The sequence below is a fragment of the Euphorbia lathyris genome, chromosome 1 (genome assembly GCF_963576675.1).
Source record: "Euphorbia lathyris chromosome 1, ddEupLath1.1, whole genome shotgun sequence".
Classification (NCBI taxonomy): Eukaryota; Viridiplantae; Streptophyta; class Magnoliopsida; order Malpighiales; family Euphorbiaceae; genus Euphorbia; species Euphorbia lathyris.
In genome coordinates this window covers 34,443,423-34,456,496 of record NC_088910.1, presented here as the reverse complement: position 1 = coordinate 34,456,496, position 13,074 = coordinate 34,443,423, and the positions used below count along the sequence as shown (strand labels likewise).

Here is a 13,074-nt window from a genome sequence, read left to right as displayed (position 1 = left end):
TGTTGCTGCTCTCAACCACCAATGCCATCTCCCCCAACATACCCACCTGAGTCACTCATCGCCCCTCCCAACATCTGACCCCTGACCTATCAGCAACCCAATGCAATGAATTCTATACCGCTGCCACAGTTTTAATTTTGCAAGCCACCTTTTTCCATGAATAATCTGATTTCTCTCAAACCAAATAAAAAGAATCAAACGACAAAAAAGAGAGCAAACTCCATCTTTAATAATAATTTCAACATAGAAGCAAACAACTCCAGACAATTCAGACCTGCAATCTTATACACGAGATATAACAGAATCGCATGTCTCTAGTATAATCTTGTTCCTCGGCAATCTTTAAAAATGTGTATTAAAGTTTTAGCATGATAACCGCAAACACAATAATGACTGTTCAAATTAATTCATTTCCTTAAGAGATTTTCATAACAGGGCAAAACATTCTTAGTTGCATTCTAAATCGTGTGAATAAATTTTGAAGGAGCCTTATCTGGATCTCCCCTCGCCCAGAACTCCCATAAGAATGGAGGGGTTAGCGAAGGAAAACAAGAGGCAAGATGTTAGCAAATAACAAAAAGTGGCTTTTGGTGACTGCCAAGACAATATCTGGTTTTACGCCGCACAAGATAGATTCCAATGAGACCAGAACTCTAATCTAGCTCTTACAGCCAAAACTAGAACACCCAGACAAGTACTATTTATTTGGCTTAGACCATCACTAACGTAACACCATGCTTACACTTCTCTTCTAGCCTAGCTCCGTAACCTGCAAACCCACTACTATATTTAGATAAAAAAAGTTTGATAAATCTGTCTTTTTTCGATGAAAATCTCTCATTTTAGCAAATAAGATATCTTATGATTTTTTTTCGAGGTACCCTGCCTAACGAAAGGAGTCCCTACTAAGATTAAGATAGAAACAGTGATTACGCCAAGGAAATCCATTCTCCTTGAGCTTTTAACGATTGAATTCCGTCTCTCGGTCTGTCCTCCTATTCGAGCAAGTCTAAGAATTTCTTTTGTATCAACACTTGCTTTTTTTTTTTCCCTTTTAGCCAGTGTACCAAATTTCCCTCCTTTATTGCAGAAGAAGCGAGAACCTTGTGCATTGATTATCGGGTGCTCAACAAGGTAACCTAACCATCAAGAACAAGTATCCCCTTTGATTGCAGACTTCTTCGCCCTAATCAAGAAGAGTGAGATACTTCTCAAAGTTGGATCTACAGTCGGGCTACTACTAGGTGCGTATAGCGGAAGGAGACAAGCTAAGACCCGTGTGACAAGCAAGCAACTAATCTGGCATTTGATCTGGTTATTTTGGACTCGCCAATGCCTAAGTTCCTAAACCTTTCTAAGAGCACGTCCCATCTTCTGGAATGATTGACAACACTTTCATCAACTAGGCTTTAACTTTCTATAAAGAATCCCAAAAAAGATCAGTACCCATGGAAGATGCTGCCAAACTAGAAGAAGCTTTCAAACTTTAAAAATACTGAAATCATGAGTAAATATGGATCTAAATAATTTTAATTGTATAAATCGTTCATTTGGAGCTCGTGTTTTATTGGCATAACTTTAAATTCGCTCTCCAAACTAAAGCTTTAAAGTTAATTATGATCTTAAACTATCAAAATCATTAATCAGGTCCCGGAACTAAACAAAAATCATCAATTGAGTCCTATCTTAAGAAAAAAAAAAATCATCAATTGAGTTCTTATAGAAAATCGTAAGTTGAACATTTTCAAACTCTGTTCCCCAAATCCATTTTGAGCCAACACAAAGATTATTACCGTCCATGTCAAATAGTCACAATTTCTCATTTTATTATAAGTTGAAGATTCAATTGATGAGTGTTGTTTAGTTCAAAAACCCAATTAATGATTTTGATAGTTTAATTACTAATTAGCTTTGAAGTTTTAATTTATAAGGTTAAGAGTGTTATGTTTTTTTTATTTGATAAATGGTAGAAGTACTTATTATCTTAGTAAAATATAAAATTCATTTGTTTTAATGTCTAGTTTTTGTCATGATTAGGATTTCTGACAGTAAGATTAGGGCCTAAAAAATCTTAGGAGAAGAGAAGAATAGAAAAAGAAGAGAGAAGATTAAAGAGAGATCGAGATAAACAGAAAAAAGAGAGAATTTAGAAGAAAGAAATAAAGATTTCATTAATCAATGGTGTTGCTATTTATCGCCTCCAAATTACTTATTACTGCTCCCATGGGCTGGACGGATCTGGCACCCTCTTAGACCCAAATTGGGTTTAGGCACAATCGTAGACTTTTTAGCGACGAAAATTGTTAAATCATTCAATTTTTTACGATGAAAAATACAAAATTCTGCAATTTTTTTGTGACGAAAAATGCTAATCGTCACAAAAAATATACATTATGTTCATGATTTTTTTGAGAAAAAAATATAAATTTTAATGTTTTCGACTCGTAATCATCCATTTTCGGGATTCGGGTTGACACATATTAATTATTTTTATAATTTCAATTATTGTTGTTCGAGCTTGTGATTTTGAAGAAAGAATTTTTAATTTTTTTATCAAAATTATGAGAATGATAAAAAAGTCCAAATAAAAGCGGTAACTAGTAATTTAGGGGCAGTATTTAGCAATTCACTTAGTCAATTGCATAATGAATTAGTACATGTTCTCTTAAATAGGAAAAAGGGAAAAGGAAAATAAAGATGACCTAACAAATTCTTCTGTCTAATAATTCTAACCTACCTTAAATAGTAATAAGAAATACAACCTACCTTAAATCACTAATAATTCTAACCTACCTTGAATCAGAAAATGAAATACAACCTACCTTGAATAAGAATAAGAATTACATTCACTAAATAGATAGAATGACAACTAAGGATGATAAAAAGCTATTTTAATTAGGGGTGGGCACGGTTCGGTTAACCAGTCCATTAGGTGAAAAAATTAACCGAACCGTTATCAACGGTTTTTTAACCATCCAAACCGAAATCGGTCCATATTAATCGGTTAACCATTAATTCGGTTAGGTTTTTCGGTTAACGGTTTTTAACCAATTCTCACTAGTTAACAAAAAAAATCAACGGTTAAATTTTTACTCAAACCTAAATTTTTAAACAATATTAAAATACACATAATTTCAAAAATTCAAACAAAACGAATTCATATAAAAGTTTGGAATTCAAACATAAGTACCGAACTAAAAAACAATCCATCAAATTTACATTTAAAACATAAAGAAATGTAAATAATATTTCGTCAAAATACTTATTACAACATAAAACAGTATAATCTATGTATTTATATTTATATTGCCTTTGTCATCAAATGGCCTATATCTTTATTTTAAAATTTATATTTATTAAACGGTTCGGTTAACCGTTAACCGCGGTTTTTGAACACTCTAATCCGAAACCGGTACCTATCTACTTTTTTAACCATTAAGAAAACCACCAGTTCGGTTAACTACTTTTTCGATTCGAATTATCGGTTTTCGGTTCGGTTATCAATTTGACCGGTTTTTTTTGCCACCCCTCATTTTAATACTTCTTGTTTTGCACATATGTGACGGTTTTCTTCTAAAAAAAATATAGTTTTAAAGTTTTGGGTCATAAAGGAAGTAATATCAAAATTGAGGGGTGATGGCTCTAAGTTTAGCCGCCTAATATCAGCAAAACCACCTGCCCCTATTCATCCCTTGCGGTTGCCTGTCTCTCCTGTGCATACTTGAAACAAACATTCATCCAAAGACGCGAACTTGAAAGTTGAAAGCTCTCCCTCTTCGGTAAGTCTTTCTTCTCTCGTTTGTCGCTGCTCTTCTTCTCTTAACTTTTTCAATTTCCTAGTCCTTCTTGTGGCCGACACTTGATTTCGTATTTAGCTGTTGCTTTTGAATGATTCGAGTATTTCTTGTAAATTTTTAGGGCTTATTGCGAAATGCATTATTGTTTCCAAGAAGAATTTATGATTCTAATTTGCTATTTCATTTGAGTTTCGCCTCTGACTGGCATTGCATGTATTTGACTGGAATTTTTAGTATTTAAAGTTTGACCCAGAAAAATGATTCATTTCAGTCACATTTAACTGAATGCAGAAGAAGGTAGTGCTTTTTAGTAGATATATCACAGTAGCTCTGTCTTTATCATTATCACTCTGGTATATTTTTTGTATTTAGAAAGTGATTGATTTCCTTTCCCAGTTTCCTTTTTCTGTTTGTTTGTGCAAAGAAGAATAAATTCTCATGAATTGGTATATTTTTCTGTTTGTTGGTTTGTTTACAGATGCATGATAATGGAATTGGTAACATGTTTTACAACTACACCCATTGAGCTTATTTTCATAATTTATTTGACATTTTGTAAAAATTTCTAAAAAACCCAGAAGTTTGCAATCTTCATTGTACAGTTGAAGAACGAATCTCTTTGCAAACAACCTTCAAATAGATTACAGATATATGTGAACCATATTGATGGTACCGAAATTTAGTTAACTATAATATCTTGATGCTATGAGATTTTGAGTTTGGAACTTTGGATATTTTCATGCTAGAGTAGTTAGTGTAAGACTAAAACTGATTACTATACCTGTCGGGTTTAGAATCTATTTTCCTAATTTTGTTTCATCATAGTTTCATAGTTTGTCTAAGCTTACTACATATGCAATCCAGAAAAGGTGGGGGGGAAACCGAGGATACGCACTTCCTTCTTCAGATCCTGTGCATGCCTCTATATTTGCTCATCTGCTAAACATAGAATGAATACACTCGATGAAGAGAAGCATGTGGACAGACTTTGTGGTTTTATATTCTTATGTAATGGAAAAACAAAGCCGGAATGCTATATGTACCGTGTTTTTGGGCTCCCTGAATTCAGAAAAGATGTTGTAGAGAATATCAAACCGGGGATGCAACTTTTTCTGTTTGACTTTGAAGTGAAACTTCTCTATGGCGTGTATGAAGCAACATCAGTTGGAGAAATGAATGTGGAACCTACTGCTTTTGGTGGGAAGTTTCCTGCACAGGTATTATTGTACTTTCACATTTAAATCTTTAAATTGGAGTTGTTTAAATTTTAAGCCATACTGCATTCTTATCTGTTTTTGGACCTCCATTCTTAATTATTTGGAGTCCTGCTATGGGTATCATGTAGATTCATTATACCCATACATTTGTGCAGTTCAATTCTGTCGTAAGTTTTAAAATGCCTTCTAACTGGTCTGATTGAAGATAAAAAGCAGGGTCCTATAGGCAATAGGCTGGTAGAAGACCATATACTAGAAAAAGGTGCAGTTCTAGAACTATGCCAATCATAGTTATCAAAGGCGCGCCTGCATGTCGCCTGAGAAGCCAAAAGGCGGGATCTGGTCAAGAGGCGCCTGTCTGAGCCTAGTGCCTTGCCATAACCTCACCTAACCTTGCCATAACCTCACCTAGGCGCAAATTTAGAAGCTACAAAGTATTTTTTCTAGGATTCCAAGTTAAAAATAGGATCTCTTAATCTCAGCCCTTTCCTATAGTAGAAAATAATTAGGCGGAATGCTTTCTATTAACCTTTGGAGGATATTTATACAATTACAGAATCCTATATGTGGTAGAACAGTTATACAGAACAGATTCCTATGTGTGGTAGGACCGTTGTACAAGAGACTAAATAGGAAAAGACCTAAACAAGAATTTTAACACCAACTAAACAGCTCATACATCAACACCTATCTATATGATCTACGATTGAAATCAATTAGAATCAAAAGGAAAAAAAAAAAAGGGAAGAAGATTTGGACAGTAGAAGTATAGCAAAAGAACAACGCACCAAAAAAACTGCTCCATTTTGAAGAGTTCAGAAATACCGGATATGGAGACTTTAGTCTTCATGAGAAGTAGTTTTTATACTATCAGTTAATTAAGTTAGGATTTGGTTGAACTTTAGTGTTTAGATCTAGAATTTTTATTATGAATTATGATTATGGAAGAGTTAGTAGTTGATTTGGAATTTATTTCATGCATTTTATGTGTCAGATATTAATATGATTTTGGACCTTCAATTGGTTACATGGCATGGAATTAGAGCCTCTTTGACCAAGTGATCAAGGGTTCGAATCATGAGAACCTCATTTGTTGATTAAATAATATGAGCCTGTGTTGTGCACACTTCAAGCCTAGTGGCCATTCGCGTGCGGGCGTGTGTCCGATATTAATATGAATTGGACCTTTAACTATCATCAATTAAGCTTTTAGTTCAATTGGATAATTGGATATGATTTAGTATTTGACGTTGCATTTTAGAAATGTCAATTATTGTTATATATGATTTTATATATTATTTTTATTATTGGAAAAAATTGAATTTGGAATCTGCTGCTTTTGGTGGGAAGTTTCCTGCAAAGGTATAGTTGTAGTTTCACATATAAATCGAGTTGTTTAAGATTTAAGCCACAGCTGCATTCCTATCCGTCCTTGGACCTCCATTCTTATGGGCATTATGCAGATTCATTAAAGCTATATTTTTGCCATCCAATTATGTATTAAGTTTGAATATGAGCATACTCTAGAAATCAAAGCCTTACTGAGGTTGGTTTGGTGAAGGGGAGATCATATGCTGTGAAAAGACTCAAGTGTAGAACTATGCCAATGCTACCTTACCCTGGGGTCAAACATCCTATTGTGAATTCATTGCATTACTTCCTGGGATCACTGTGGTTAGTAAAACTGGCCTGATTGTCATCTGTTTAGTAGTAATGATGTATCATTTTTTAATGGTTCTTAAGGGACACTGGATAGAATGATTTAACATCTTCTGCAGGCGGTTAATTCCTGGGAGTGGGTCATTTATTCTTTGCCCGGGTACTCATTTGCCAGAAAAGGAAATATGGCAATTTACATGACTAAGTTGGTGGAATGAATCTAGTTTATCATGCTTAATGTTTCTAGAGTTTTATCAATTAGGTTACGATAAGATATTTCTATCTAGTAGACCAGAATGTCTTTCAGTCATAAGTACAATTTTCCTTTCTCCCTTTTCTCAGGTGAGCTTCAGAATTTGCAAGGATTGTTTCCCTTTGCCTGAAAGCTCCTTTAAACATGCTATCAAAGAGAACTACGAGAAGGGAAAATTCAAGCAGGAACTAAATGACCAGCAAGTAAGGTTCATCATCAAATGTGATTGAATCTCGTCTTTTTTGGCTGTATGGGCTTCCATTTTGTATTTGCAATTCCTTTAGATATGATAATATTTGCTGTTATGGTGCAGGTGAGGAGTCTTTTGTCATTGTTTCGTCCATTTACCCTACCAACATCAGTACCTGGGCCTCTTTCATTGCCTATTAAACCCAGACCAGAGACTTTTCCGCCTCCAGGGATAGATAATCTTTATCAGGCCCGACCAATTTTGCTTTCACAAAATGATCCATCTGCAACAGTGGTGCAACTTGGCCATAATTTATCAGTTCAGATGCCTCAACATCTACAAAGGCTCGAAGGTCCACAACATGCTTATTATGGATCCTCAGCAAATGTTCATCCATCAGTGAACAAACAAACTCTACCAGCTCCGACAATGCCTTATATGGAGAATCCATATGCTGCTAGGATGCAGCATGTTCGTGCCTCTCGGGTTCTGGAGAATACCTACTTTGATCAGAGTGCCTTGTCACCAGAACCTGGCTCTTATGGAACCATGGTAAATACAGGCTATGTCCACCATGTTACAGGGCTACAACCTCTACAAGTTCCAGCTGCCTCACATCATTATGCAGATGCTCAAACCATGGCGAATGCAGGCTATGTCCACCATTCTACCGAGTTACAACCTCTACAAGTTCCAGCTGCCTCACATCATTATGCGGAGACTCAAACCATGGCGAATGCAGGCTATGTCCACCATTCTTCAGAGGTACAAACTCTTCAAGTTCCAGCCGCCTCACATCATTATGCAGATGCTCAAACCATGGCGAATGCAGGCTATGTCCACCATTCTACCGAGTTACAACCTCTACAAGTTCCAGCTGCCTCACATCATTATGCGGAGACTCAAACCATGGCGAATGCAGGCTATGTCCACCATTCTTCAGAGGTACAAACTCTACAAGTTCCAGCCGCCTCACATCATTTTGCAGATACTCAACAGGCTTACACCGCAGGGAATCCATCCTACAGGTACTGTCTTTGATAAGTAAGGAAGCCTTATTATTGGGCATCACGAAACCAAGAAAACTAGCATGAGCCAAATCATTTTTGACATTATGGAACTATAGATATGCCTTTGGTATAAAAATTATGCTGGCAATGGTCATAGTCACATTGACTTCAAATATTTTTGTACTTTTGAAGTACTTAACATTGCTGGAACTAAATGTGCTTTTCCTGAACAAATTTCTTTTTCTGAAAGTGTAATCAATCAATACAGTAAAACCTCTATATAGGAATAACCTCTATTTTGTTATAAAAAACTCGGTCCCAACTTGGGCCAGTTATAAATAGGAATAACCTCCCAAACGTTATTTGTTATACACTTTTCAAGTCCCAACTTTAGAAACTATGCCTCTATATAGTAATAATTATATATTTATATATATTAAGAATTCAAACTAAATTATAAAATATTAAAAAAAACTATTGAAATTATCTATGAGTTGGAAACACAAACTACAACTTGAAATTATAAATATTTAGTATTCTCATTGGTGTTTACATTTTTCCCATAAAACTCTTCCAATTATCTATATATTGAAAACCTAAACTCTAAATTGAAATTCTAAATATTTAATTTGTTCTATTAATGTCTATTGTTATACATTATATATAAATCATGCATGTCTATGATAAAAATTTAAAATTTTATGTGTTGAGAAATTTTATTATATCAAACTCTATTTAGTAATAACCTCCCAATTGTTATACAAATAGTCTGGCTTACTTGAAATATTAGATGTTAAGAACTTAAATCATATATATGATTTTACTTAAGAAATAATTCTCCTAGTAATTTGCTTGTGCATTCATTCTCTAGATGATTAGATGGGGGCAACATATATGAAATATTACCTGCTTGCTTAATTTTTGGAATATTAGCATGTGATGGAGCTGCTTATTTTTTTTTCTTTAATTAATTTGCTAAATTGTTGGAATATTTGCATGTTACTAATATCCCAGTCTTGATTTGTTGGAATATTATCAGAAATGGTCCTGGAATGGAGGCTTCTTATAGTAATCAACACCCTGGCTTGGGAAATGTGCATTATCATATACCATTACAAAGGAATCAAGATATTGTTGTTCATCCAGAAAATGCTGTACAGGATTCCAGTTTATGGTGGCCTGCGCAAAATGGTGTTCAGAACCATTCTCCATACTTCCCTACAACAAAACATGTTCTATAACATATGCATTTTGATCCCAATCATATCGACATGTAGTGGTTAACTATCTTGTTCCTCCATATTCCCATGAAAGCTTTTCCTTAGATTATGAAAGTTAGAACTCCAGATAAACTTATAGTGACCTCAATGTTCATGATCCATTGTAAATTTCCATGTTCATGATAGCTGATGTTATAAATTCAAACTCTGAAGCCGATTCCAGTTGCTTTTTTTTTCCTTTAATGAAATTGGAGGTGATGTTGGGTGTTGAACCTACGAGTTTGACACTTCCTTCATGATCTCCTCACCATCCATCTTTTGATGCATTGGTAGTGAATTTTAGTTATAAATGCTGAGCGGAAAGTGAGTAAAATACCAGTTTATCAGTTTATGGTAGGATTGGACAAACGTTTTACTATTTTAGGGTAGTTCGTAAACTATTTACGTGGTTTCTGTGAATCAAATTAGTGGATAGACTCTCTGCTAGTTAGAATGGCAGATGAATTAACAGTGGTGTTTGGAAATAATACCTGTTAGATATGTGTCTGCAATTGATAATTGTGGACGCAACTGTTCCAAAGGCTACTGTAAAATTATCCGCCATTCTTACTGGTGTAAAGTCTACTCACTAATTTGACTCGCAGACACACTATATGACTTCTACAAACCTGTCAATAGCTTACAAACAACCCTAAAATTGTAAGATATTTGTCCAACTACCACAAATTGATATTTTACTTGCTGTAGCCTCTGCAAATATTGATGATTGTGGTCTATGAAATTTGAAATCTCTATTGGACATTGATGTGATACAAGCTAAGGCCAATATGTAGTCAAAAAATGAAAATGGAAGACTTTGAGCCTCTTTAGGGCTTGACTTCAACTTAGTGCGTCAAGATTTTGTCTAGGAATTGGAAGTGGGGTTTCCTATTGATATAATAAGATATGAGATAACGTTCTCATCCAATATGGATTTTATTTGAGCTCAACACTCTAGTGGTTGACTCACCTTGACACCACCACCACAACCATCTTATATTGCTTCGATTAGACCTGACAATTGTCGTGTTTCGTGTCAAAATCGTGTTATCTTATATTTATGTTCCATATGGTTTTATATGTTATAAATGCTAGAAAAATGATTTTCGTGTAGTCGGGTTGGCTCTGTAATCGTGTTTTCGTGTCAGAAATTTCCACCTCTAGCTTCCATTAGCATGTCTGGTTATTTTTTGGAGGTATGCGAGTGTCACTGTAGGTAGAGCTATAAATTTCTAATATGGTAACACGATTTATAGAAATAATTTGGTGTAGAATATATAGATGCACATGAATACGATACAATAACTTATTTTGAAACATCTCTTTTTATTTTTGTACAAATACTTTGGTACTGTGCATTAATGATGTTGCCACGCTAAAAGAAAGAAATAACAACTATAGTGAGGAGTTGGAAGATATAAGTGGGGGCAGAGACGTAGGGAATGCTTGTGATTGAAGAATTGATAACCCCATTAATGCCACCATGCATGTAAAATATTGGGTCCAGCTATTATCTTATGCATTTGGGGTGTTGCTACTAATTTGGACTAGGGTTGTTAATGGGACATCCCATAGGGATTATGGGACCGGAACGGAGATAGCGAAAAAAAATCTGTAACGAGGCGTTTCCTATTTAATAGGAATAGAGATAAAGGTTGAAATAGAGGAAAAAAATGATAGTTTAAAATTATTATTTCATAGGCAATTTTACTAAAAGAATGCTATTTAGAATTTGAGTAAACGGAATGTAACTTGTATGATTTTTCTCCATCTCATAAACAGAGTTGGAAATAAGGATTTTCCATATAAACGGAAGATGAGGAAGCTGTTATTACTAGCGTCGTGTCCATTTGTAGCCCTGATTTTAAACCTCATGTCACCCCATTGCTTTTTGCTGTCTGTCTGTGTCCTTTTTACTCCATCCAACAAGTATAGAATTTCAATTGTTGCATTGAAAATCATGCTCAGTTTGTATTAAAGATAACTTTAACTTGAAGAAAACACTCAACAACCATAAAATCATTATTACTGCTTTTTTTTTTTTTTGTTCTCTTTTACTATATTTAGCACTCAATTATGTATCCCTTTTCTTTTTTGTCTTAAAACTGTCATTATCTATTTGTCTTTCTAACAACATTATCATTCTCTCTTCTTTACAACTTAGAGAACAAAAAAACAAACAAAAAAAAGTATGATGGAAAAAGTAAATTAATATAGCTGCCATGTTTCTTGTCTCTTCTTTCAAGTTTTGGCGTATTAATTAAAAAAAAAGTAAATAAAGTCGGAAAACATTATTAAATTTTGTCTTAATTTTGTAGTATTAAATTCAAGGATAAAGTCGGAAAACATTATTAAATTTTGTCTTAATTTCTTAAAATAAGTATTTTAGAAACAGAAATGACGACTTGAGTTCTTATATTAAGTATCGGGTTTTCCATATCACTCAGAAGACCCTCAATTCACATTTGGACACGTGTATTATGACTTCACGTAATAATTAAAATAGTAGAACCTCTTATAATATGTGTGGATTCATGTTACACGTGTCAAAATATACATGGAAGGTCCTCCGAATGACATGGAGATCGAAAAACCAGATGTTTCTAATAATTTACCGGCTTGAAGAGGGAAATTTCATCAAACTATTATTATCTGACTGATACCGTGCAGATTTTAACAGTTTCACCTTTTGTGTTGGATTTTTGTCTTGAATTTCTTTCAACTTGTATTTTTTTATTAGAACCTTTTAAATATTAGTTTGCATTAAGCTAATTTTAAAAAATGGTAATTTGGTAGAACTTTACGGCCATAGACCCACAAATTATGCTGATTAGTGATTAATATATAAAATAATAAAATGGGATGTATATAAGACAATATTTTGACAGTAGTAGAATATTTTGACAGTAGTAGGTATAATATGAGATGAGATGGGATCTAGAGTCCCAATCTAGCTCGTTTATATTAAAACTTAAATTCATGAATTTTATTGTTTTAGACATTGAGTTACGTCGTGTTGTTTATCACTTAATTTCAGTAACAATCAGTTCAGTTCAGTTCAGTTCAGTTCAGCATTCAGTTTCAACATTCAGTTTCAGCATCCAGTTTCAGTATTTAGTAATTTATCATTATTTATTATATTATAATTATTTATATATAATTTATTATAATAATAATTATTATTTATCTATAATTTATCATTATTTATTATTATTATTATTATTATTTATAGTTTATCATTATCTATAAATTAGATAAAAGTCAAGAAATGATAGTTTATCAAAGTATATATGATTTAATAAAAAAAAAATAAAACTAAAATATGCATCCATATTTAAAAATTAGGAATTGCATCCATATTATGAATTATTTTTTAAATTTATCCAATTTATCAATGTTAGGGATAAAATTCCACCATTTTAGACGTTAGAGGTAAAATTACTCCTGACCCAAAACGTTATTTTTGCACTTTAACCCTTAATTAAAATAAAAAGTTAAGAGTTTGTATTCATATGAAGATTTGTATTTAATTTCATAGGATTTAAATTATATATAAATTTATGTTTGTATGTAATTTGTATTTTTAATTTAAATTAGACTTATTTTTATTTAATTTCATAGGCTTTTATCGAGCCAAGATTTTATCAACCCGGACTTTTATTTGATATTCAATTTAGTTTTATCTTTAA

General features: G+C 33.4%; 1 protein-coding gene across 3 annotated transcripts; it reads left to right on the top strand.

Annotated features, from left to right (window-relative positions):
* The first annotated feature begins 3,623 nt into the window (after window positions 1-3,623).
* Window positions 3,624-9,683, top strand: LOC136227632 (uncharacterized). 3 transcript variants are annotated; one of them, XM_066016363.1, is made up of 6 exons: window positions 3,624-3,779; window positions 4,662-5,014; window positions 7,016-7,129; window positions 7,240-7,881; window positions 7,949-8,144; window positions 9,166-9,683. In XM_066016363.1, exons 2-6 carry the CDS (start codon window positions 4,748-4,750, stop codon window positions 9,408-9,410), a joined length of 1,464 nt encoding a protein of 487 aa, XP_065872435.1. In that variant the 5' UTR covers window positions 3,624-3,779; window positions 4,662-4,747; the 3' UTR covers window positions 9,411-9,683. The 3 variants fall into 3 exon arrangements, with proteins under 3 accessions (XP_065872435.1, XP_065872419.1, XP_065872426.1); XM_066016347.1 differs by having other exon boundaries at window positions 7,240-8,144; XM_066016354.1 differs by having other exon boundaries at window positions 3,669-3,779; window positions 4,667-5,014; window positions 7,240-8,144.
* Window positions 9,684-13,074: the final 3,391 nt, after the last annotated feature.